The sequence below is a fragment of the Puma concolor genome, chromosome F2 (assembly GCF_028749965.1).
Source record: "Puma concolor isolate L17-30 chromosome F2, mPumCon1.1.hap2, whole genome shotgun sequence".
NCBI lineage: Eukaryota > Metazoa > Chordata > Mammalia > Carnivora > Felidae > Puma > Puma concolor.
This window is the reverse complement of record NC_141684.1, coordinates 78,730-104,195: the sequence shown is the minus strand read 5'-3', so window position 1 is coordinate 104,195 and position 25,466 is coordinate 78,730. Positions and strand designations below refer to the sequence as shown.

Sequence of the window (25,466 nt, the reverse complement as noted above, 5' to 3'; positions counted from 1 at the left end):
ACTGTATATAGCAATAGTTTTTTTTCTTTTTCTTTTTTTTTTTTTTTACTCTTGGGTAGTATTTCATTGTAAGAATATACCACAACTTGTTTATCCATTTATCCACTTACCTGTTAATGGACATTGGGTTGCCAGTTTTTGGCTACTGCAACTAAAACTGCTACAAACATTTATGTACAAATCTTTGTGTAGACCTATGTTTCACTTCTCTCAGGTTTACATCTAAAGTGGCTTGGCTGGGTGGTATCGTAGATGTGTGTTTAACTTTTTAAGAAACTACCAACCTCTTGTCAAAGTGTTTTTACTACTTTGCCTCCCCAAGCAGATGTGACAGCTATAGTTGCTCTACATATTGCCCACATTTGGTGGAGTCATTTGTTTTGAAAATGGCCATTCTAGGGGATGTGGGGTGGTGTCTTGCCGTTTACCTTGCATTTTTCTAGTGTTTAATGATATTGAGTGTCATTTCTTGTGCTTACTAGCCATCTGCGTATATTCTTTGGTGAAGTGCCGATTCAAATGTTTTGTCCATTTTTTATTGGATCATTTGTCTTCTAATTGAGTTGCAGGACTTCATTATAGCATGGGATACAGGTCATTTGTTGGGATATATGTTTTGCAAATATTTTCTCCCAGTTTGTGCTTTGCTTTTTCATTTTATTTCATTTTGAGGAGCAAAAGTTTTAAAATTGATGAAGTCCTGTTCGTTGATTTCCTTCCTTGAAATTTCATGACTTTTTGTATCCTATTCAATAAATCTTTGCCAAAGTTAAGATCACTAAGGTTTTCTATTATGTCTTCTTCTGGAAGTTTCTTTTTTTAATTTTTAAAATGTTTATTTATTTATTTATTGTTTTCGAGAGACAGCATGAGTGGGGAGGGGCAGAGGGAGAGGGAAACAAAGAATCTGAAGCAGGCTCCAGGCTCTGAGCTGTTAGCACAGAGTCTGACGCAGGGCTCGAACCCACAAACCGTGAGATCATGACCTGAGACGATGTGGGACGCTTAACCAACTGAGCCACCCAGGTGTCCCATGGAAGTTTCTACTTTGCATTTTTGGTTGACGATATATTTTAATTCTTATATATGATGCGGTGTAAGGGTTGAGGTTCAGTTTGTTGGTATATGGTTATTCTATAGTCCAAGCACCATATGTTGAAAATAAAGCCCTAATTTAAAAATAATCATTTAGGGACACCTGGGTGGTTCAGTTGGTTAAGTGTCCGACTTTGCCTCAGGTCATGATCTCATGGTTCATGGGTTCCAGCCCCGCGTCAGGCTTTGTATGGAGAGCTCAGGTCCTGGAGCCTGCTTCGGATTCTGTGTGTCCCTCACTCTCTGCCCCTCCCCCTCTTGCCCTCTGTCTCCCAAAAAATAAAAAATAAAATGTTAAAAAAATTTTTTAAACAGGATTTATTTTGTTATATGATGTGAAGAATGGATCTAATTTTATTGTTTTTCTAAATGGCTATCTAGTTATCCAAAACACTACATATTTTGAAGTTTATCCTTTCCCCATGGATTTGAGATGCTACCTTTTACTTATATCAAATTTCCATATGGGAATGGTCTTCTCTTTTTTAAAATAATTAAAAAAAATTTTTTTAATTTAATTTAATTTTTCTTTATTTAAAAACAATTTTTTTTCAACGTTTTTTATTTATTTTTGGGACAGAGAGAGACAGAGCATGAACGGGGGAGGGGCAGAGAGACAGGGAGACACAGAATCGGAAACAGGCTCCAGGCTCCGAGCCATCAGCCCAGAGCCTGACGCGGGGCTCGAACTCACGGACCGCGAGATCGTGACCTGGCTGAAGTCGGCCGCTTAACCGACTGTGCCACCCAGGCGCCCCTTAATTTTATTTTTTAAAATTTACATCCAAATTAGCATATAGTGCAACAATGATTTCAGGGGTAGATTCCTTAGTGCCCTTTACCCATTTAGCCCATCCCCCCTCCCACAACCCCTCCATTAACCCTCTGTTTGTTCTCCATATTTAAGAGTCTCTTATGTTTTGTCCCCCTCCCTATTTTTATATTACTTTTGCTTCCCTTCCCTTAGGTTCATCTGTTCTGTATCAAAGTCATCATATGAGTGACTCCATATATATATACACACATATATGTATATATATATATGTGTGTATATATATATATGTGTGTGTGTGTGTATATATATATATATGTGTGTGTGTGTATATATATATATATATATATATATACCACATCTTTATCCATTCATCCATCGATGGACATTTGGGCTCTTTCCATACTTTGGCTATTGGTGATAGTGCTGCTGTAAACATTGGGGTGCATGTGTCCCTTCGAAACAGCATACCTGTATCCCTTGGATAAATACCTAGTAGTGCAATTCCTGGGTCATAGGGTAGTTCTATTTTTAATTTTTTGAGGACCCTCCAGACTGTTTTCCAGAGTGGCTGCACCAGCTTGCATTGCCACCAACAATGCAAAAGAGATCCTCTTTCTCTGCATCCTCGCCAACATCGTTGTTGCCTGAGTTGTTAATGTTAGACATTCTGACAGGTATAAGGTGGTATCTCATTGTGGTTTTGATTTGTATTTCCCTGATGATGAGTGATGTTGAGCATTTTTTTCATATGTCAGTTGGCCATCTGGATGTCTTCTTTGAGAAGTATCTATTCATGTCTTTTGCCCATTTCTTCACTGGATTATTTGTTTTTTGGTGTTGAATTTGATAACTTCTTTCTAGATTTTGGATACTAACCCTTTATCTGATATGTCGTTTGCAAATACCTTCTCCCATTCTGTCGGTTGCCTTTTAGTTTTGCTGATTGTTTCCTTCACTGTGCAGAAGCTTTTTAGTTTGATGAGGTCCCAATTGTTCATTTTTGCTTTTGTTTCCCTTGCCTCTGGAGACGTGTTGAGTAAGAAGTTGCTGCGGCCCAGGTCAAAGAGGTTTTTGCCTCCTTTCTCCTCGAGGATTTTGGTGGCTTCCTGTCTTACATTTAGGCCTTTCATCCATTTTGAGTTTATTTTTGTGTCTGGTGTAAGAAAGTGGTCCAGGTTCGTTCTTCCGCATGTCGCTGTCCAGTTTTCCCAGCACCACTTGCTGAAGAGACTGTCTTTATTCCATTGGATATTCTTTCCTGCTTTGTCAAAGATTAGTTGGCCATACATTTGTGGGTCCGTTGCTGGGTTCTCTATTCTGTTCCATTGATCTGAGTGTCTGTTTTTGTGCCAAATATAATTTTTAAGTTTATTTATTTGAGACACAGTGCGAGTGGGGGAGAGGCAGAGAGAGAGAGAGGGAGAGAGAGAGAGAGAGAGAGAGAGAATCCCAAGCAGGCTCCATGCTGCCATCACAGAGCCCAACACGGGGCTTGAACTCATGAAACTGTGAGATCATGACCTGAGCAGACACCAAGACACCCCTTAACTAACTGAACCACCCAGGCATCCCAGGAGTGGTCTTCTTTTTCTTCTCCTCCTCCTCCTCCTCCTCCCCCTCCTCCCTTCCTCTCCCCCTCTCCCTCCCCTCCCCCTCCCCCTTCTTCTTCTTTTTCTTCTTCTTCTTCTTCTTCTTCTTCTTCTTCTTCTTCTTCTTCTTCTCTTTTTTATAATGTCTGTGTTTTATATAATCTGATTGTGAGGCATCTACATTGCCAGTGTCTTCAAAGAGAGTTAATTTGTGAAATTATTTCAATAATAATAAAACAATGATTTATATTATTGTCAAACACTTTCAAAAGGTCTACTGCTCCTTTGCTCCTTCTGCATATTTTTTTTTCCTTTTAAAAAAATTATTTATTTAAATTCAAGTTAGGGACACCTGGTGGCTCATTAGGTTAAGGGTCCAACTTTGGCTCAGGTAATGATCTCACGGTTTGTGAGTTTTGAGCCCGGTGTTGGGCTCTGTGCTGACAGCTCAGAGCCTGGAGCCTGCTTCAGATTCTGTGTCTCCCTCTCTCTCTGCCTCCCCCCCGCCCTCACAAATAAAAACATTAAATCCGAGTTAGGTAACATGTAGTGTAGTATTGGTTTCAGGAGTAGAACCCAGTGATTCATTGCTTATATATAACACCCAGTGCTCATCCTGACAAGTGTCCTCCTTAATGCCCATCACCCATTTAGCCCATCATCCCATTCACTTCACCTCCAGCAACCCTCAGTTTGTTCTCTGTATTTAGTAGTCTCTTATGGTTTGCCTCCCTCTGTTTTTATCTTATTTTCCTTTCTCTTCCCCTATATGCATCTGTTCTGTTTCTTAAATTCCACATATGAGAGAAATATATTTGTTTTCTCTGACTTATTTCGTTTGGCATAATACACTCCAGTTCCATCCACATTGTTGCAGATGGCAAGATTTTATTCTTTTTGATTGCCAAGTAATATTCCATTGTATATATAAACTGTTTCTACTTTATCCATTAATCAGTTGATGGACATTTGGGCTCTGTCTGTAGTTTGGCTATTGTACATACCAGGAGTGGCCTTCTAATTGATGTTCTAACATGTGGAAATGCTCAGAGCCTATCCCATGGACACAGAAGAAGACCCTGCACACAGAACAAACCACATGGGGTACCTAGGAGCCAGGATACCCCCAGGCCTTCATCTTACTTCCAGGGAAGGCCAGTGGCCAGTGACGATTGTCTGGCCCATGCCTGCCAATCTCCCTAGGAGAATGGTCCAGGTAAGACTCTGCTCCTGTCACAACTGTCCTGGCATGGAGTGCATTGTCCTCAGCCATCAGGTCCCTGTTCTCCCCTCAGATTCAGGAGTTCCCACCAGATCCATGGAGGTTTTAGGATTGGCATGGATTCTGGCCCTTTTCTGCACATACCATGCTCCACAGTTTCCCTGCATCACCTTGTGTGGAGGGGTGCCTGTGGATGTTGGGGGAAACTCTAATCCCTCACCAATTTAACTCCAGAAGTTGCAGGAAACACTTCGTGGGGCACGAACTGTGGGGTTCTGTGAAGGGGATCTCCCAGGACTCTACCAAGCACATGAATCTCTTGGCACAGTTGGTACCAAGCCAGCTACCAACTATTAGGGCTGCTTGTTATTCTTTTTTAAAAAATTTTTAATGTTTATTTACTTTTGGGAGAGAAAGAGACAGAGTGCGAGTGGGGAAAGGACAGAGAGAGAGGGAGATGCAGAATCGAAGCAGGCTCCAGACTCTGAGCTGTCAGCACAGAGCCTGATGCGGGGCTCAAACCCATGAACTGTGAGATCATGACCTGAGCTGAAGTCATATGCTCAACCAACTGAGGCACCCCATTAAAGGAATTGGGATTGTTGGATGAAGGTAGGAATAATATCTGGGAGTGGAAATAAAGAGCAAGGAGAACACCCAATCTCTGGTTCCAGTGGTACATGGGGGAGGGAGAAGTCTTCAGGAGACCATGTGTCAGGGGGCAACCAGGTTTTAGTTTGAACAGGAAGCTGAAGGAAGCTTTCAGTGAAGTCACAACACAGAGTAATTTGTTTATGTCTGTAAACCGAAGAGTAGAAGGTGTGGGGGCCAAAGAGTTTCTATATATTTTTGAAGGTGTGGAAATATTTATTACTTACATAATGGAGGTCTTTTGGGAGAGTAGGGAAGGCCTCTCAGAATGGTCTGAAATGGCTTAAGAGAGCAAGTAAGGGATGTTAACTTTGGGTCTTTATTGTGGTCAGTAGGTATGGTGGGTGGGAGGACTGCCAAGCATAGGTGAGGGCTTGTGTGGTTTGAATCTCCTGCTGGTGTCAAAAGAGAGAGCACCAGCTTTCTTTCTCTCTCTTTTTTCTTTTTCTTTCTTTCTTTCTTTCTTTCTTTCTTTCTTTCTTTCTTTCTTTCTTTCTTTCTTTTTCTTTCTTTCTTTCTAAATTTGTTTTTAAATGTTTATTTTTGAGAGAGAGAGAGAGAGAGAGCGAGCGAGCCGGGGAGGGGCAGAGAGGGAGTCACAGAATCTGAAGCAGGCTCCAAGCTCTGAGCTGTCAGCATAGAGCCCTATGTGGGGCTTGAACTCACAAACCGTGAGATCATGACTTGAGCTGGAGTTAGAGGCTTAACTGACTGAGCCACCCAGACACCCCAAGCACCAGCTTTCTTATCAGCTTGTCCAAATGTGGGCATGGAGAAGTAGGAGGATGTGGTTCCAAAGCTATCAGCCAACACTAAAAAATGGAACCAGACCATTCATTATAATTCATCCCTGATGTTTGATGACTGAAATACTAATTGAATTAGTACTCGTTTAAATAAACTATATGGCACTCTCTGCCACCTGCAGCCTGAGGCTGTTGAGGGAGATGAAAATCCCACTAAATTGCTTTTTCAAGAGTCCAGCATTGTGTTTTCTGAGAAGTGACATGAGTGCCTCAGCTACTCCAGAGGGGATGAGGGTGTCCTGGTGAGACCTTTTACTTAGGCCTGAGCATAGGTAGAGAGATATCTTGACCTTGATTGATATTTTGGGGCATCTATCTGTGGGGTAAGAGGTTCTGAGAGTTCTTCACCCTAAAGGGGGCAACTTTTAAGGCAATGGCACAAAAGTTTGTAAAATGTGGAGATGGGGCTATTCATTAGCTAGGCCATCCAGTGCTAAGATAATTGCCGGAAATTCAGCCCAGCCACTTGTGCTGACGTTTGGATCTGGTTCTTTATTAGGGAAGTCCTGGTTAAGAAATAAGGAACAGTAGCTCCCCACTGTGCTCCATCACCTATGATGGTTGGCAGTGCTGCTTGTATAGTCTGTGGATTCCCTCTGCTGTTAACTTACTTCATCCCAGGTGGCTCTCCAGGTAGCCAAAGGGTCTGGGGAGGGCTGCCCTCCAACACCCTGGCATCTGGCAAGGGACAGAGGACAGAGGAGGCTGCCCTTTCTGCAGGTGGAATATACCAGGGGGCCCAGGTTTGGCTTTATACTGTACCAAGGTGGCCTCAGCAGTTGTATTGAGCTCATGGTGTACTACTTCCATAACCCAGAACACAATGGGCAGCTGGGTACAGAGATAAAGTCACAGACTCAGGGCCTGTGAAAGCCTCCATTTCTAGGAGGTTCCAGTATGTGGCCAGCAATTGCAGCTCTGGTAGCATGTAGTATAGGGCAAGGAAGGTAGTTTCTTGGATCAGAAGCCCTTGGACAACTTATGGCCATGATGGGTGGTCCGGAGACTCTGGGAGATGTGAAAGGTTGTTGAATCCCCTGTGATGGAAAAGTCTTGGTGGGAGGGACACTAATGGGAATGTGGTGTTGGAAGCTGGACAGATTCTAGAGGATTTTGTTGGAGGGGGCCCCAACCAAGGTGGGCTGATTTGCAAGTCACAACATAAATGGGGTTAAGTAAAATCTGTAGATGAGGAACATGTTGCCTCCAGAACCCCCAAAAGATCTAAAAGAGTTGTGGGTGCTGATAGGGACACTGATTATTTCTGAAGCTTCAAGGATGGAGCAGTCCTTGGTTTACAAAACATTTTTGGCAACTTAACAGAAGTGGCAGGGCCTTGCACTACATTTGGGGGCAATGGCCCATTCCTTTTGGTGAGCTGCTTTGTATCTGTATGTCCTGAATAAGTGACACACAAATGAATGCCAATTAAATCACCTTGGAGGAGGATGTCATCAATGTAATGTCACATCTGTGCTCCCAGAGGAAGGTGGATGCAGTCAAGACTGTATGTGACAGTGAGGCTGCTGAGGCACCCTATGGGCATCCTAGTAAAGATATATCATGTTCCTTCAGAGGTGAAGGCAAACTGTGGCTGAAAGGCTGTGGACGCCATTGTCTAGATGTCCTGTTCACAGTGCCAACTCCAACTTTTACCATCACCTGCACGGTGGATGGACCCCACCCAAAAGTTGGTTCAGATGTCAAGACTGACAATGCCACACATACCAAGAGGGCATGAGATGGTTTATTACTCACGTAACTGAGGTGAGCAGGGCAGGGTTCCTTGGGGAGGCCCAAAGTGGCTTAAGGAATGATGGAAGGGCACTGAACTGGGTGTTTGCTGTGCCTGGGATGAGGCTGCAGTACATACTGCACATTTCCTGTTGAGTGGGACTTGAATGGTTTGAAATCTGCTGGCACCAAGGGGATGGCACTCAGGCTTCTCTCTCAGCCCGTTTCCCAAGAAACATTTCTAAGGATATCATCATCAAAGTCAAAAGAAAGAAATTGTGGCTGACCATTTGTTTCCCAGACTTTCTCTTTGGAAATGTGACATTCCAAAATCAAAACTCTCAGGCTGCGGATAGCAGGCCCCTAAATGTGGTCAATTCTGCCCAGACACTGGGTATGGACAAGGGTCCAGTAGAGCTTGACACTCACTCCTCCTTCCTGTCTCCAGACTCCCACAGCCATGCCTCAGCCCCAGGGGTCTCCCAACAGTGTGGAGGCCAGGGGAAGGAGCAAAAGGAGTTGATGAGGGAGTGATACAGAGAACATGCTTGCCCCTAGAGCCTCTTCTCCACACAGCAATGGCCCTGTTAAAATGTAAGTCATCCAAATCCTCCAACATCTCCTTTCACCCAGAGTAAAAGCCGAAGTCCTTGTCATGGCCATGAGGGCTTTTGTGATATGGCCCATTACTACCCATCCCATCTGCTTCTCCCTCTGCTCACTCAACTCCTAGCCATACTGAACTCCAATGATTCTTGAACACTCTAGACCTGTTCTGCTCAGGGCTTTTGTACTGTGTGAATGGAAAAACAAAAGTTGTTTTTCCCAGTTATTGCCTAGGCATTTTACTGTATGATAACCCTATTATCAGAGTCTGGGCATTTAGATAAGAACGTGAATTCAGTGCTCACCACCCTAACCACTTCCTAAGTAATAGGTGCCTGCTACCCTGTTCTCTTATTTCTTGCTTGCTCATGACCTGGGATGATGGACTGCCCTCCATCATTGTGCTCCCTTGCTTCTGGGATGTGTGTGTAGCAAATCTTGTGACTTTACTTCCTTTGTGTAAGTGTATTGAAACTGTGCCTTCAATCAAAAAAGACTCTGGGTTTTCACTTTCCCAAAGCAGGAGCTTGGATAATGAGAGAGCTACCTGCCAACCCGTGTGGGTGGCTTGTGAGTCCCACCTCAGCCAGTCATAATCTGCACATTCCTAATACCCCAGATCTGGCTTCCCAACAAAACCAGCTATTCTTGCTGTCAGCCCCACTCCCCCATTTTCACTGGTCATTTTCTCATTTGCTTCAAGTTGTCACTCAAAGGGCATTGTGGCAAGGCCTGCTCTGACAGCCCCCATTTAAAACAGAATCTGCCAAAACACCCACACCTTGTTTCCTGCTTTCCTTTCACCTCATGACAACCATGACCATTAGGCCATTTTTCTCTACCCACTGACCTCAAGGACAGACTTGTTTCTTGCTGTGTCCCTATGAATGGCATGTAGTAAGTATCTCACAAGTATTCACTGGGGGGTGGGGGTGGGGTTGTGGAATCCAGGCTGGACAATGGGGAATGTGAAGCCAGAAAGGATTGCCTGACGGTGAGACAGAATGAGGGTTAACAGATGGAGGTCTCCATGGAGTGAAAAGATGAGCAAATGAGGATAACAGAGCAAGGCTGTCACCAAACTGCAAGTGTGACAGTTTGTTATCTAGCGTATTGCCTTGGGAAAGCAGGGCTGAAGTGGAGGGGAGTGAGTGAGTAGTGATGGGCTACCCTGATGGCCTCTGAGAGAAGGGTAGGCAGCCCACTGTAGCCCAAGCCCATGGAACCAACCTGTGCACCCTTGATCCAACTTTCACATACTTCTCTCTTCAAACCTCTCCCTCCTCATTTGCAACTGATGACTCTGCCTCTACATCCTCGAAAGCAGAGAAGCCAAGCCCTTATCTTCCTACCTCAACTGCAAACCTGACTACATCTGCCCATTAATGCCTTTCCTCCTGAACCATGAGGGAAGTGCTTCTCCGTCCACCCATCCTAGGATACTCCTAAATTGAGACCTGGTGGCTGGCACCCAGGGGCCTCTCTCGTGGCAGATGTGTTGCTTCTGGGCCAACTCCCCCTGCTCACGGAGAAGGGCACAGCTCTGGGAAACTGAGGAGGCCGGTCCCCACCTACTGGGGGCACTCACAGGTCCTCCATAAATGTCTGGTGATGAATGGGCCTGGGAGAAAACAACCTGGGAACTTGTGGGGAGAACAGGAGGGGCATGGAGAGGGCAGGCCTCTGTGGGGCCAACAGCCAGGACCATAAGGCACAGAGCTGGGAAGTTGGGAAACACCTGCATGTGTACTTGTGCAGCAACCCTGAGTGGAACTGTAAGCAGAAAGCATGACCTCAGACTCAGGCACAAGGGCAAGGGGGGCGAAGGGGTCCTGCATCCAGTGACTGTATGGGAGGGTCACTGGTGATGACTACACACCACTTCTGGGAAGGATGACTATAATTCAAACTGAAAAGCTCGACCTGATATATGTAAACAGAGTATCATTATAACTATAGAAAAGAACTCACTATGAATAATTACCAAATAAAAGAATTACTGTTGTTATTTTGAACCAAATGTCAGTTTACTTTTTTGGTTCTGTTTGATTATAGTAATAAACTCTATTCATGAATATGCACCTTCTATCATCCTTTTCCTCCTAATAAATGTGGCAGTCTGATAACAAAATGTATAAACAAAACAAACAAGAAACAAGAGGTCACAGGAGGCTGGAATGATGACAGGGGAAGGAGGGTTGAGGTTTTTTGGACAGTGGGATATGGGTTTACAGGGCAGCAAGTGAGCCTGGCTTCAAGTCTGGGAAGTGGGTGAGGCTGGGACATGGCCAGAGGAGTCGGGAATGGAGCTCTGTTTCACTCCCTAGCATGGATCAGCTGGTGTTTGACCAACTTGGACCGCTGGCTGAAGGCTTTCCCACAAGCAGAGCAGTCGTAAGGCTTCACACCGGTGTGGATCCTCTGATGCTGGATGAGGACCGAACGCTGACTGAAGGCTTTCCCACACTCACTGCACTTATATGGCCTTTCGCCAGTGTGGATTATCTGATGTTGAATAAGGTGTGAACTCTGGCTGAAGCCCTTACCACATTCGACACATGTGTATGGCTTCTCGCCAGTGTGAACTTTCTGGTGGTGAATAAGGTTTGAGCTTCGGTTGAAGGCTTTACCACACTGGTTACATTCATGAGGTTTCAATCCATTATGGATTCTCTGATGCTGAATGAGAGTTGAACTCTGGCTGAAGGTTTTTCCACATTCGGTACATTCATAGGGTTTCTCCCCAGTGTGAACGCGCTGGTGAAGGATAAGGTTGGAGCTCCGACCAAATGTTTTTCCACATTCCCGACACTCATAGGGTTTGTCACCCGTGTGCACACCCTGATGCTGAATGAGAGCCGAACTGTGGCTGAAGGCCTTCCCACAGATGCTACATTCATACGGCTTCTCTCCTGTGTGGATTATTTGGTGCTTTCTGAGCACTGAGCTGTAACTAAAGGCTTTTCCACACACATTACACACATGAGGTTTTTCTCCAGTGTGAATTCTTCGATGCTGAATGAGGCTTGAACTCTGACTGAAGGCCTTCCCGCAGTCACTGCACTTATAGGGTTTCTCTCCAGTGTGAACCCTGTGATGCTTAATGAGGTTGGAAACCCGGCTGAATGGTTTGCCACACTCATTACACTCATAAGGTCTCTCTCCAGTGTGAACTCTCTGATGCTTCCTCAGGTGTGAGCTCTGGCTGAATGCTTTCCCACACTCATTACACTGGAAAGGCTTCTCACCTGTATGAATCCTATGGTGTTTAATGAGATTTGAGCTCCGCCTAAAGGCCTTCCCACATTCGTTGCACACATACGGCTTCTCTCCAGAATGAATTCTTTGATGCTGGATGAGGTTTGAGCTCCGCCTGAATGCCTTCCCACATTCACTGCATTCATAGGGTTTCTCACTCATGTGAGACTTCTGGTGCTTTTTAAGGCTTGAGTTCTGGCTGAAGGCTTTTCCACATTCATTGCATACATAAGGCTTCTCACCACTGTGGTTAATCTGATGCCTAATGAGGTTAGAATGCACACTGAAGGTTTTCCTGCACTCGCTGCACTGGTAGGGTTTTACACTCACATGAGACCTCTGATGACTTTTAAGAAATGAATTCTGACTGAAGGATTTTCCACATTCATTGCATATGAAGGACTTCTGTCCAGCATGGATTATCTGATGCTGGATAAGATCAGGGTTTCCTCTGAAGGTTTTCCCACAATCATTACATATGAGTGGGCTTTCGGCTACGTGAAGCCCTTCATGGCTAGTTAACTCCACACTGTGTTGGAAGCTGTGGCCACACATGTCATACATATGTGTTCTCTCTTCTGTAGGAATTCCCTGAGATGCCATTGGGTTTGGGCTCAGACTGAAGCTTCTCACAAAGTCATTACAGCCTAGCTCTTTCTCTAAGGTGCTGCTAAGGAGCACTGCCACTGGTGTGAAGCCCCGCTCCTGGTAGTGGGACTGCACCCGTTTCTCATTGTCAGGGGCTGCCCAATCTCCCTCCAGGACATCCTCACAGAGTTCTCCAAGCTCAGAAGCCTGGGAAAAATCACTGGTATAGTTTTCTGATACTTCTGCCTGTGATTCCAAATCCTCAGAAACTTCTCTCTTCTGAAGAAACTCCTTGTCCTCAGTCCTGGTGTCCCAATCTGAAATAACAAACCCAGTCACTTGGAAGGAAACAGGAAAATACAGATGACACATCTGGGAACGTGGGACCCATTAGGGGTGGTAGTCCTAGATCTCTCAAGGGGGCCACAGAGGGGGCTGGGATGGCTTTGAGGGGACCAGGCTGCAGGGCATTCAACCTACAAGACTGACCCTCACTCCCCTGACCCATATCTCAGGAAATCACCTGTAGTCCCCCTACTGGCTCAGGCCAAAATCCTGCCCCTCAACTGTCCCTTTCCTGTCTCACAGCAGGTCATCAACAAGTCTTGTGAGCTCTACCCTGGAGCGCCTCAAATGCAGGCACTCACCATTCCCACCATTACATGCCTTATGCTATATTGTTAAACACTCTACCGTTTTTTCTTTCCCACAATGTTTCTTGGGCCAGTATTTGTTTTCTTAGCACCAACTAATGGCATTCAGGCTTTGCCTCAGAAGTCACCAGTACAGAGAGGCAGGCTCTCTGCTGGCAGGTGCAGAGGGACCTGTTCCATTCAGAGAAGCAAGGGTGGTTCTGATTGCATAGTAGGCTAAGAACTGCAGTAGGGACTTGCCTAAAATATCAGATTCTGTCCCGTCAACAAAGAGGTCTTCAGAGACTGAGCCCTGTCCTGCCAAAGCAACGCTTACCCCCTAAAAGCTGCAATTCTAACCGGCGTTAGCTGGACAATTCTGTGCCCTGGTACAATGTTTTAAGCTGCTGTGTCCATCTTTCTGAAGGCAGAAATGTGCACAACGTTCCTCATCACACTAGAAAGGCTCTGCCTGAGTGGCTCAGTCTGTTAAGCATTCGACTCTTGACTTCAGCCCAGGTAATGATCTCACGGTTCGGGCTTTGTGCTGACAGCTTGGAGCCTACTTCTCTAGTAGATATGAAGTGGTAATCTTGTTGTGGTTTTGATTTGTATTTCTTAAACGACTGAATACATTTAAGCATCTTTTCATATGTTTTTTGGCCATTTGCATGTTTTCTTTTGGGAAGTGTTTATTCAAGTTCTTTGCCCATTTTAAAATTGGGTTGTCTTTTATTGTTGAGTTGTAAGAGTTCTTTTTTTTTTTTTTAAATACATTTTAGGACTTTATTATTTTCAAAATGTTTATTCATTTTGAGAGAGAGACAGAGAGAGACAGAGAGAGAGAGAGAGAGAGAGAGAGAGAGAGAGAGAGAGAGAAAGAGAGAGAGAGAATGAATCCCAAGCAGGCTCCATGCCATCAGCACTGAGCCTAACATGTGGCTCAATCTCACAAACCATGAGATCATGACCTGAGCCAAAATCAAGACTCAGATGCTTAACTGACTGAGCCACCCAGGCACTCCGAGTTGTAGTTCTTTATATATTCTGGGTACTAGACCCTTATCAGAAATACACTTGGCACAGAATTTTCACCCATTCTGTAGGATATCTTTCTACTTTCTTGATAATGTCCTGTTTTGTTTTGTTTTGAATTTTATTTTAGAGAGAGAGAATGCATGAGTGGGGGAGATGGGAAGAGGGAGAGAGAGAATCTTAAGCAGGCTCCATGTTGATCTCATGACTCCGGGATCATGGCCTGATCTGAAAGTAAGAGTCAGATGTTCAATTGATTAAGCCACCCAGGCCTCCCAATAATGTCCTCTGATACCCAAAAGTTCTAAGTTATGATACAGTCCAACTTACCCATCTTTTTCTCTTACTGTTCATGCTTTGGTGTCATATTTAAGAATCTATTGCCAAACCCAAGGTCGTAAAAATTTACCTGTTTTCTTGTAAGAGTTTTATGACCTTATTACTTATATTTAGGTTGGTGGGCCATTTTAAGTTAATTTTTGTATACAGTATGAAGTAGGGGTCCCAGTTTATTCTTTTGCATGTGGATATCCACTTGTCCCAGCATCTTTTGTTGAAGAGTTATCTTTTCTCCCTGAATGGTCTTGGCATCCATGTTGAAAATCAATTTGTCATAGATGTCTGGGTTTATTTCTAGGCTCTCAATTCTATTCCATTGACCAAAATGTTTTGATTACTGCAGCTTTGTAGTAATTTTAGAAACTAGTAAGTATGAGTTCTCTCACTTTGTTCTCCCTTTTCAAGCTTGTTTTGACTGTTTAGGGCCTTTTGTAATTCTTTTTTTTTTTTTTTTTTTTTTTTTTATTTTTTTTTTTTATTTTTTTTCAACGTTTATTTATTTTTGGGACAGAGAGAGACAGAGCATGAACGGGGGAGGGGCAGAGAGAGAGGGAGACACAGAATCGGAAACAGGCTCCAGGCTCTGAGCCATCAGCCCAGAGCCCGACGCGGGGCTCGAACCCACGGACCGCGAGATCGTGACCTGGCTGAAGTCGGACGCTTAACCGACTGCGCCACCCAGGCGCCCCGGGCCTTTTGTAATTCTATCTGAATTTGAGGACTATTCAATTACTGCAAAAAAAAGGCCATTGGAATTTTGCTAGGATTTGTACTGAATTTGTAGATTGCTCTGGATAGCATGGACATTTTAACACTGTTAAGTCCAATTCAAGGACTTGATGTCTTTCTAATTATTTAGGTATCTGTCAATTTTTGTCAAGGCTTTGTAATTCTCAATACACAAGTCTCTCACTTCCTTGGTTAAATTTATTTGTAGGTATTTTTTTTTTCTTTTGATGCTTTAAATGATGCTAGCTGTGGGTACTTCACGAATGCCTTTTTACATGTTGAGGAGGTTCCCCTGTATTGAGTTTTCTGCTTTTTTTTTTTTTTTAATCACAGAGTGTTTATTTTGTCAAATACTTTTTCTGCATCGAGATGATTACATTCTATTAGTCCTATTCATTCTATTAATGTGGTAAGTGACATTGGTTTTGTTATGTTAAACTACCTTTAAACATTTTTTTAAAGTTCATTTATTTTTGAGAGAAAGAGAGAGTGGGGGAGGAGCAGAGAGGGAGAGGGTGAGAATCCCAAGCTGGCTCTGTGCTGTCAGCATGGAGCCTAGCACAGGGCTCAATCCCACGAACCATGAGATCTTGACCTGAGCCAAAATCAAGAGTTGGACACTTAAATGACTGAGCCACCCAGGTGCCCCATGTTAAACTACCTTTGTATTCATTCCTGGGTTACATCTCACTTGGTCATGGGATGTATTCTTGAGTCACTCGGGTAATTTTTTTTGTTTTTGTTTTTAGGAATTTTTTTCATTGAGGCTATATAATTTGTTGGTGTAGAACTGTTAACAGTCTTCTTTTATACTCCTGTTTTGTAAGATTGGTAATAATGTACATTTCTGAATTTTTAAATTTTTGTGTCAGAGGTTTGTCAATTTTAATCATTTTAAAAAACCCAACTTTTGATTTTGTTGAATCTCTACTGTTTTCTACTTTCTATTTCATTCATCTGTGCTCCAATGTTTATTATTTCCTTCCTTCTGTTACCTTTGGGTTTAGTTTCCTCCTTTTTTTTTTTTTTTTTTTTTTTTTTTTGGTAGTTCCTTAAGATATCAAATTAGGTTACTGCTATAAATTTCCCCTTTGGCACTACCTTCCTTGCATACCGTAACTTTTTGTTTGTTTTGTCTGCAGACATTTTCCAATTTCCTTTGATTTCTTCTTTGACCCCCTGGTTAAGAGTATGTTGTTTTATTTCTACATATTTGTGAATTTTTCAATTTTCCTGCTGTTATTGACTGGAAATAATACTTTACATGACTTCAACTGTTTTCAACTTATTAAAATTTATTTTTGGCCCTAACATATATGGTCTATGTTGGAGAATGTCCATATACACTTGAGAAGAGTATGTGCACTTTTGGGTGGTGTGTACATATATGTCTGTTAGGTCTGATTGATTTATTGTGTTGTTCAAGTACCCTATTTCATTATTGATCTTCTGTCTATAGATGTTCTATCCATTTTTGGAAATGAGGTACTAAAGTCTCCAACTATTAATGTAGAACTATCCATTTCTCCCTTCAAATGTATATTTGCTTCATATATTTGGGAGTTCTCTTTTTGCATGTAGAAGTTTATAACATATCTTCCTGATGAATTGATTTCTTTCATCCAAACATAAGTTCCTTCTTTTCTCTTACAGGTTTTAACTTAGTTTATTTTGTGTGGTATTATAGCATAGCTCTCTTTTGGTTACTATTTATTTGCATGTAATATCTTTTTTCACCTTTCACCTTAAACTTATTTGTGTTTTTGGATCTAAAGTAAGCCTCTTGTAGACATTATAGTTGGATCATGCTTTTTCATCCACTGTGTTAATATCAGCCTTTGGAGAGCTTAAACCATTTATAATTAAAATAATTACTGATAAGGAAGGATGTACTTCATTTTGCTATTTATTTTTGTTATCTCACCTTTTTTTGTCCCTTGTTTCCTCTATTATTGTCTTCTTTTGGGTTATTTTTTGTAGTGTACCATCTTAATTTTCTTCTTTCTTCCTTTTATGTATATTTTAAAGATATTTTCTTAGTGGTACAATGGGGATTGTACAATGGGGACAATTAACATCCTAATATCCTGAAGCAATGTAGCATGGTCCCCCCTTCCCAGCTGTTTTAGTTTTTATTCCTCCAGCTTTACTGAAACATAACTGACATACATCATCATATAAGTTTAATCACAATGTGATTATTTGTATACTGATACATGTACACTGTAAAATGATTACCATCATAAGGTTAGTTAACACATCCGTCACTTTACACAGTTATCTTTTTTTTTTTTTTTTTTAAGTGATCTCTATACCCAATGTGGGGCTTGAACTCATGACCCTGAATTGAAGAGTCAGATGCTCTACTGACTGAGCCAGCCAGGCAACCCCTTTTATTGTGGTAAGAACTTTTAAGGTCTACTCTCTTAGCAATTTTCAAATATAGAATATAGTTAATTATAGTCACCATGCTGTACATAATATCCCCAGAATATAACCATCAAGTATGAACTGATATCAACTTAGCCACAACAGCATACAAAAACTCTGCTCTTATACACCTCTGTTCCCTACTTTCATGTTGTCAGAAATGTATCTTTATACGTTGTGTTTAATAACACAGATTTATAATTATTTTTACAAATTTGTCTTTTAAATCATTTAGGAAATAAAAGTAGAGTTATAAACCAAAAATACAATAATAGTAGTTTTTATAATTACCTATATAGTTACCTTTACCAGAGATTTTTATTTATTTATATAGCTTTTAGTCCCTACCCAGTGTCCTTTCATCTTAACCTGTAGGACCTTTAGCATGTCTTATAGGGCAGGTCCACTGGTAATAAACACCCTTAGCTTTTATCTGGAAATATCTGAGAATATCATTTTTTAAAGGGTAAATTTGCCAGATAAGGAATTCTTGGTTGACAGTTTTTTTCTGTCTCTCAGCGCTTTAAATAGGTCATCCCACTGCCTTCCAACCTCCACAGGCTCTGATAAGAAACTGGCTACTACTCTTATTCAGGATCTCTTATAAGGGACGGGTCACTTTTTTTGTTGCTTTCAAGATTCTGTCTTTTGACAATATGATTATGAGTCTTTGTGTGAATCTCTTCAAATTTATCCTAGTTGGGAGTTTGTTGAACTTTTTGAATGTATATAGTCATATCTTTCATCAAATTTGAGACATTTTGGCCATTAATTCTTCATATATTCTTTCTGCCCCTTTCTCTCTTTTTTCCATAATATGTATGTTGGTTTGACTGATGGTATTCCATAGGTCTATTAGGCCATGTTCACTTTTTTTCAACCTTTAGTCTTCCTGCTCCTCAGACTGAATAATTTCAACGGTTCCACCATCGAGTTTGCTGATTCTTCAGGTTTGTCTGCTCAAATCTGCTGTTGAAACCCTCTAGTGAATCCATTTGTTATTGTACCTTTCAACTCTAGAATTTCTGTTGTTTCTTTTTAGAATTATGTAACTATATATTGTATAATTATATAAATCTAAAACCTCTAGGTATTTTATTTGCACATTGTTTTTCTGGTTTCTCTTAGTTACATGAGCACATTAAAGATAGTTGGTTTACAGTCTGTCAAGTATCTGTGCTTTTTTAGGGACACTTTCTGCCACTTAATTTTTTTTCCTTTGAAGGGCGAGCCTTATTTTCCTTTTTCTTTGTATTCTTTGTAATTTTTTGTTAAAAGCTGGACATTTGAATATTTATTGTGATAACTCTGTAAATCAGTCTCTCCCTCCTCCAGGGTTTGCTGTTCCTGATTGTTGAGGCTACAATCATCTGTTCATCTAGTGACTTTTCAAACAAGTTTTGCAAACTAAAACAAGTCTGTCATGTGAGGTCACTGAGGCCTCTGTTTCTTTAGCTTGTGTTCAGCTAGTCTTTTGACAGAGATTTCCTTGAATGCTAACAGTAAAAGAAAAGTAATTACCACTCTCCTATTTTTTATGCTGGGGTACTATTTGAATACTATATATAACTATCTTAGCTTTCTGCTTTTACTGAACTTAGAGATGATCCAGAGGTGAAGTTATGATCTTCAGAGGTCTTTTCAGAGCACATTTCCTGTCCTGGGCATGTATGTGACTTTCTACATTCCCTGATATACTGGGGTGCTTTTGAAAGTCCTCATTTCCCCAGTTTTTCCTCCTAGGCTTTAGGTGGTTGACTGTACTGTTAAGTGATATCCTAGGTGGTTGGGGAAGGTAGTTCCCCTTAGAATGTTTTTGAATCCACTACTTTTCTGCCCTGAGTAAGTTCTGAGTTAGGCAAAACAGAGACAAGCACTTTGCATCAATACTTTATACTACCCCACATAGCTTAGGACAAACAAAATAATTTCTAAATAGGTCTTCTCCCTTTGGAATCAGGGACCATGATCACACACTGGGAACATAAGCTGCTCACTTTAAGACTGTTACTGAGCGAGGGGATTTATGGGGACATGAGCAAGTAAAAACACCACAGAGCTTTCCTATCATTTTTAAGTTGCTTTTTTCTTGATTTGGCATTCACTTGGTTGCTGTAAATCTATTTTCTAGATTCCTGAAGAAGTTGGTCCTGGCAGTTTCTGCTTGTTTTTGTGGAGGACTGGGTATTTGGAACCACCTACTCCACCATTTAGTTCCACAAGTAGCTTTTTATTTTTTTAAATGTTTGTTTATTTAGAGAGAGTGAGCAGGGGAGGGGCAGAGAGAGAGGAAGAGAGAATCCCAAGCAGGACTCCACGCTGTCAGCACAGAGCCCAACATGTGGCTCAATCCCATGAACCATGAGATCATGACCTAAGCCAAAATCAAGGGTCAGATGCTTAACCAACTGAGCCTCCGAGGCTCCCCTCCCCCCACAGTGGCTTTTATTTTTTTTTTATTTTTTAAATTTTTTTTTTTTTTTTTTTCACCATTTATTTATTTTTGGGACAGAGAGAGACAGAGTATGAACGGGCAAGGGGCAGAGAGAGAGGGAGACACAGAATTGGAAACAGGCTCCAGGCTCTGAGCCATCAGCCCAGAGCCTGACGCGGGGCTCGAACTCACAGACCGCGAGATCATGACCTGGCTGAAGTCGGACGCTTAACCGACTGCGCCACCCAGGCGCCCCTCCACAGTGGCTTTTAAAACATGCGCCTAGGTGGCTCAGTCAGTTATGCGACTGACTTGGGCTCAGGTCATGATCTTGTGGTTTGTGAGCTGGAGTTCCATATTGGGCTCTGTGCTGACAGCTCAGAGCCTGGAGTCTGCTTCAGATTCTTTCCTTGATCCTTCTCTCTCTTCCCCTACCCTGCTCATACTCTCTTTCTCAAAAAAAAAAAATAAAAACACTAAAAAAAATTTAAAACATAAGTTACCATCAATCTGTTCTTTTTTAATGGAGCAGGGCTTGGCCTCTCTCACCATTCTCTGCCTAGCATACCCTTAACCACTCGGTTCACATTCTGCCTCTGTGTGGGACAGTCAGCAGACCTGTCTCTCGGGGCTACTTCTACTTCCTGGGACCTCATCATGTCTCTCATCCCCTAACACTCTCCTGCTCCAAAACATCCAGGACTGCCTTGTACCACCTCTGCTTGTTGGGGAAGGTCACTGAGAGGATGCGACCACTGGTTGACTTACGAGCTGGATCCAGGCAATCCTGGATTGGAGGCCCCTCATCTTCTCACTTGTCCTTGGATGTACATACTGCTTGCCTTCCCTGCTCCCAGAAGCTGCCCCAAGGACAGAGCCTTGAGACAGTGATATGGTGCTGAGACCATCTGGACAGTACATAGGACTAAACCCAGTTAAGGCCACTATATCAACTTTTAAGATTTGGCAGCCAGGTGGTGGGATTTACTTGTATTGCAGCCACTCATGACAAGCTTCTTAAGTAAGCTCTCTTGCTTATTAAACTGCCACCTACCAATCGGGGTGGCCTGCCTTGTTATTCAGCTTCTCCTTCCCCTCCATGTATAGGGGCCAGTTTAAGTTATACCCAGGAAGTTAGTTGTCAAGGTTTGTCAACCAACACTGCCATTATCCCAACCTTCCCTGGTCATACAGAGTCTGTACATTGCCCGGATGTCCTGAGAATAACCATAGGTCCCTGCATTTAAGAGTGCCTTTTGTAAAATAGCCAACATCAGATCCCGGTAAGGAAAGTGAACACTACTATCCACCCTAATCACTGCTGAGAGGTCCATGAAAAAGGCAAGCTAGTTGAGGGCTCTTTGGAAAAGGACTCTAGCAGTGTTCTGAAGTGGATGAGAGTGGCTGAGCAGTGTGAACACAGCCAGAAGGGAGCAGGACGAAAGCCTGAATTAGGGCAGTACCTGAATCAGGTAAGGCAGTAACTGAATCAGGCAGTACCTACCTGCCTGAATGCAGGCAACCATCATTAGCCTGGAAGTTGGGCTGGGCAGGCCTCAGCTGGTGACCATCATACCACACCCCTCTAGGTCAGGTGGGGGAAACATGTGTCCTGCTCTGGCACCAAGACAGCCTGGGGCCAGGCCAAATTCCGTTCTGATCTCTAGCCTTGGCCCTCAAGTCCATGAGGCACCCCATCCCTAATAATGACATGGTTGCCTTCTAGGGGTAAGCACAGGGTGACATGGATAAAGTCCCTCTAGAATGAGGGCACCAGTGGGGGACTTGCTCCCAGTACCTGGCCGCTGATGGTGAGAAGGGGTGGTTCCTGGCTCAGTGTAGTCACAGCAGTGGGGATCACGGAGTGTTGATCCAGGGTGGGTCACAGCAGGAGCATCACTCACACACGCCTGGGCTGCAGGGATCCAAGGGGATGGTCTAGGAACTGAGGGCTCCATTTCTGCCTCTTCAGAGCGAGCTCTGAGGCTGGGCATGGCTGGGACCTGGAGACCAACAAGGATGTAGGTGAATGTGCAGGGGGCCTAGCTCCAGGGATCCATCCTCCCACCAGGTAGGGGTGTCTTTTTCTACTCCTACAGACTGAGACCAGAGGAGGGCCTGCTGCTAGGTCTCAGGAAGGGGTAAGATGCTGACCCCAGGGCAAGGTGAGCACAGTGTCCCCCTAGAAGGGATCCTGCCATGATAGAATAGTCCCACAAAACCTGCGCCCACCATGGGCCCACCCCTAATTCCTGACACAATGTCCTGAAGGTGGACCATCTGATCCATTCATGGCGGACCACCATGGTATCTGAGTTGTGTCCTCCTGGCAGCATCCACAGTGGGTATCCCTGTCTTCCCACTCTACCAGTGGCTCCCTCCCAGGCTTCTCCTTATCTCCCTCTTCATGTTCTTACCCCAGGGTTCACTTTTGAACCTATACCAATTTCTTTGATTAAGGAAGGCATCAAGACCCTTATGTGAAGATTCCCAAGCTTGGGCTCATCTCCAGCTCTAAATGCTCCTTCTGAGAAGATAAAATATTCTCAACGACACGATGGGTCCGAGTTAGTGATTTCCTCCACCGCTCCCACTGCCCTGTCTCTTCAAATGCACCATGCTCTGCTCAGTGGCCCACACGTTTGTGGCAATACCCCTTGGCCCCTTATTCACACTGAACCATTGATAGATTATAATGACCCCTCTGTCCTTCAGAGACTGAGAAGACAAATCAGGAAATGCTGGCAGAAGCCCACTGTGGACACTACTTGCCTACTGGGTAGTGGGAAGTATCAGCCCTCCCAGTCGTGTTGTTTTGTTTTATAAGGCAAATGCCTGAATTAAGCTTTGATTGCTGAGGCATCCACTGCAAAGAGGCATCGATTTCAAAGATGGTTATTGGAGAATAAATGCATTGCCAGCCACTGGACTAGATAAAAAGCCTGGCTGCCTCCCCTGACTGAGCCTCCTTTTAGCAATCTTGGTTGATTCTGATAACTGGTCATTTGGGTCACTCGTCATTTTTCTCTTCCTGAACTTTAAATTCCCACTCTTATGTTTTAAATTCACCAATAAAGAGTAGCCTACAAAACCCCAGGTGTCCACCCTCAACTCCAATAAAAGCAGAAGCCTAGGCCCATGAACCTCTCTCTCTCATTACTTGCAACCTCACTGTGTGGCTCCAGGTGTGCTAATCTATAGGCCCTTGTTTTGAAAGTTTCCTGATGGTTTTTGTTGCAGGTAAGAACTCCAAGGGTTGATCCAACCAAATCATTGGTTTTTAACAGGCTGAGACCGCAGGAAACAGAGGAAGCAAGGAAGGAGCAGCACCCTGGGGCAGGGAGGTATTTAAACCAGCCCAGGGAAAAGGGCTTAGGCAATGCCTGGTTAGAGAGGTAGGAGAAGATGGGGCAAAGATGTGGACAGAGCTCAGAGGCAGGGTCATTGGGATAGAGACTATCAGGGCCCTTGGCTGCCTGAGTGGTGAGGCACCGGCCACATTTCTGTATTAGGACAGACAGAACTAACCTGACACTGGTGCTCAGGGGAATGGCACAGACAAGATTCAAAGCAGGGACAGCACTGACTTAAGGTGTCTGTCTATGCAGCAGCAGAACAGAGCAGATGCTGCTTCCATGGGGGGAACCTTCACTCTCCCTCTTCCAAGGGGAGACTCAGTCATTTGCAATATTCATTCAGTTCACTTTATTTTAAAGTTCATTTATTTTGAGAAAGAGAGTTTGCATGCAGGAGGGGCAGAGAGAGAGGAGGAGGGAGAGAGAGAATCCCAAGCAGGCTCCGCACTGTTAGCATGGAGCCTGATGTGGGGTTTGAACTCATGAACCCTGACATCATGACCTGAGCTGAAATCAAGAGTTAGACGCTTAACTGACTGAGCCACCCAGGCGCCCCAGTTCATTTTATTTTAAAATTCTTGAAGGCGCACCTAGGTAGCACAGTTGGTTAAGCACCCTACTTTTGATCTAGGCTCAGGTCGTGATCTCACAGTTCCTGAGTTTGAACCCCGCACTGGCGCCTCCTCTGATCGTGCAGAGCCTGTTTGGGATTCTGTCTCTCCTTCTCTCTACCCTCCCCTGCTTATGCATGTGTTCGCTCTCTCTTGCTTTCAAAATAAATAAATAAACTTAAAAAAATAAAATAAAATTCTTGAAATTATCACTGTCACTGAATGGAGGCACAATCATATGGCTCAAATATGAACAGGCAAAAAAGAACTTCCTGGCCAGCCACTGAGTTCCCCTTCCCAGTTGTTAATGTATCCTTCCAGAATAGTCTATGCTCATTTTACACCTTGTTTTTCTCACCTCAGTATATGTGGGAACTTGCCCAGGAGGCTATAAACCCAATCTATGGGGTCAATCTATGGTAAACAGAATGTCCCTCAACACCCATGTCCACATCCCACTCCCCGGAACCTGTGGATATGATACACTACACAGCAAAAGAGACTTTGCAGAGAGAATTAGCTTGGTGGACCCAATCTAATTACATAAGCCATTGCTGGCTCTGAGATGCAAGGTCTCTGTGCAAAGATTGGGACCTCAAGAGCTAAGGACAGTCAGCAAGGAAACTGACACTTCAGTGCAATAACCCCAAAGGATTCGATTCTGCCAACAAGCCTGGAAGCAGATTCTCTCAGCTAAGAGCCCAACAGGGTGCTGAGCAGAGACAACTGGGAAAGACAAGCAGACAGCAGCCCACTGCAGGCATCCACAGGATGGACATGGCTCATCCCTCAGCCCCACTCACGTGGAGGAGAATAAATTCCTCTCTCCTCAGAGCTTCTTCGCCACCTGAAGAGTGAATCCATCACCTGAGGCCTCCAGGCGACAAGCGACAACGTCACTTCTCATGCAGCTCAGTACAGTTCTGACGTTCGCACCCAAGTCCAGAGGCCTCTCCTGAACCCCAACCCCCATGCGCCAGAGACCGCACACCTGCCCCGTCGCCTAAGGCAGCTTCGCCACGCAGCTTTGAGGCTGACTCCCGGGCGGGTCAGGATCGGCCGTCCTGGGCACCCTCTGGAGGGCGCCCCTCAGGCCTGCTCCGGGGAGGGGCCTCCGAGGCCCCAACCCCGCCCAGACCGAGCCGCCCGCCTGCCCCTCTTCCCACGACGCCCCGCCTAGACCACCCGTGGCCGGCACCCACCGCTGGGGTATCGGAGTCACGCGGGAGCGCGGTCCAAAACGTGGGGGTTTCCCCGGCTCGAACTCCCCACTCCGGGTAATCTCTCCCGGCACCGCCGCAGATGTCCTGCGGCTGGGCCCCGAGACGGACCCCGGAAGTCCCTCTCCCGACTTCCGGGCCAACGTCGTCGCTCTAGGCGGCCGGAGGCCAGAGCGACTTTGTGGTCCCGCCCCTGGTCCGGCGCGGAGGTGGAGCTCCCTAGCTTTCCTGCTTCAGAGTCGACCGAGCCACCAGTGCGGTGGCGACTAAACGTGAAAATACGACGGTTAGAAATGCAGAAGAATGAGCCGTGCCGCTGTAGCGAGACTTGGATGCCCAATTCCTGGAATCAAACA

General features: G+C 44.1%; 1 protein-coding gene across 2 annotated transcripts; it reads right to left on the bottom strand.

The window, feature by feature from the left end:
* Window positions 1-7,865: 7,865 nt before the first annotated feature.
* Window positions 7,866-25,227, bottom strand: ZNF16 (zinc finger protein 16). Of its 2 annotated transcripts, none has more exons than XM_025922683.2 (3): window positions 24,694-25,227; window positions 21,722-21,926; window positions 7,866-12,641 (listed from the first exon to the last, which is right to left on the bottom strand). In XM_025922683.2, the coding sequence occupies exons 2-3, from the start codon at window positions 21,915-21,917 to the stop codon at window positions 10,795-10,797; spliced, it is 2,043 nt and encodes a 680-aa protein (XP_025778468.1). In that variant the 5' UTR covers window positions 21,918-21,926; window positions 24,694-25,227; the 3' UTR covers window positions 7,866-10,794. The 2 variants fall into 2 exon arrangements, with proteins under 2 accessions (XP_025778468.1, XP_086551953.1); XM_086695827.1 differs by having other exon boundaries at window positions 25,093-25,227.
* Window positions 25,228-25,466: the final 239 nt, after the last annotated feature.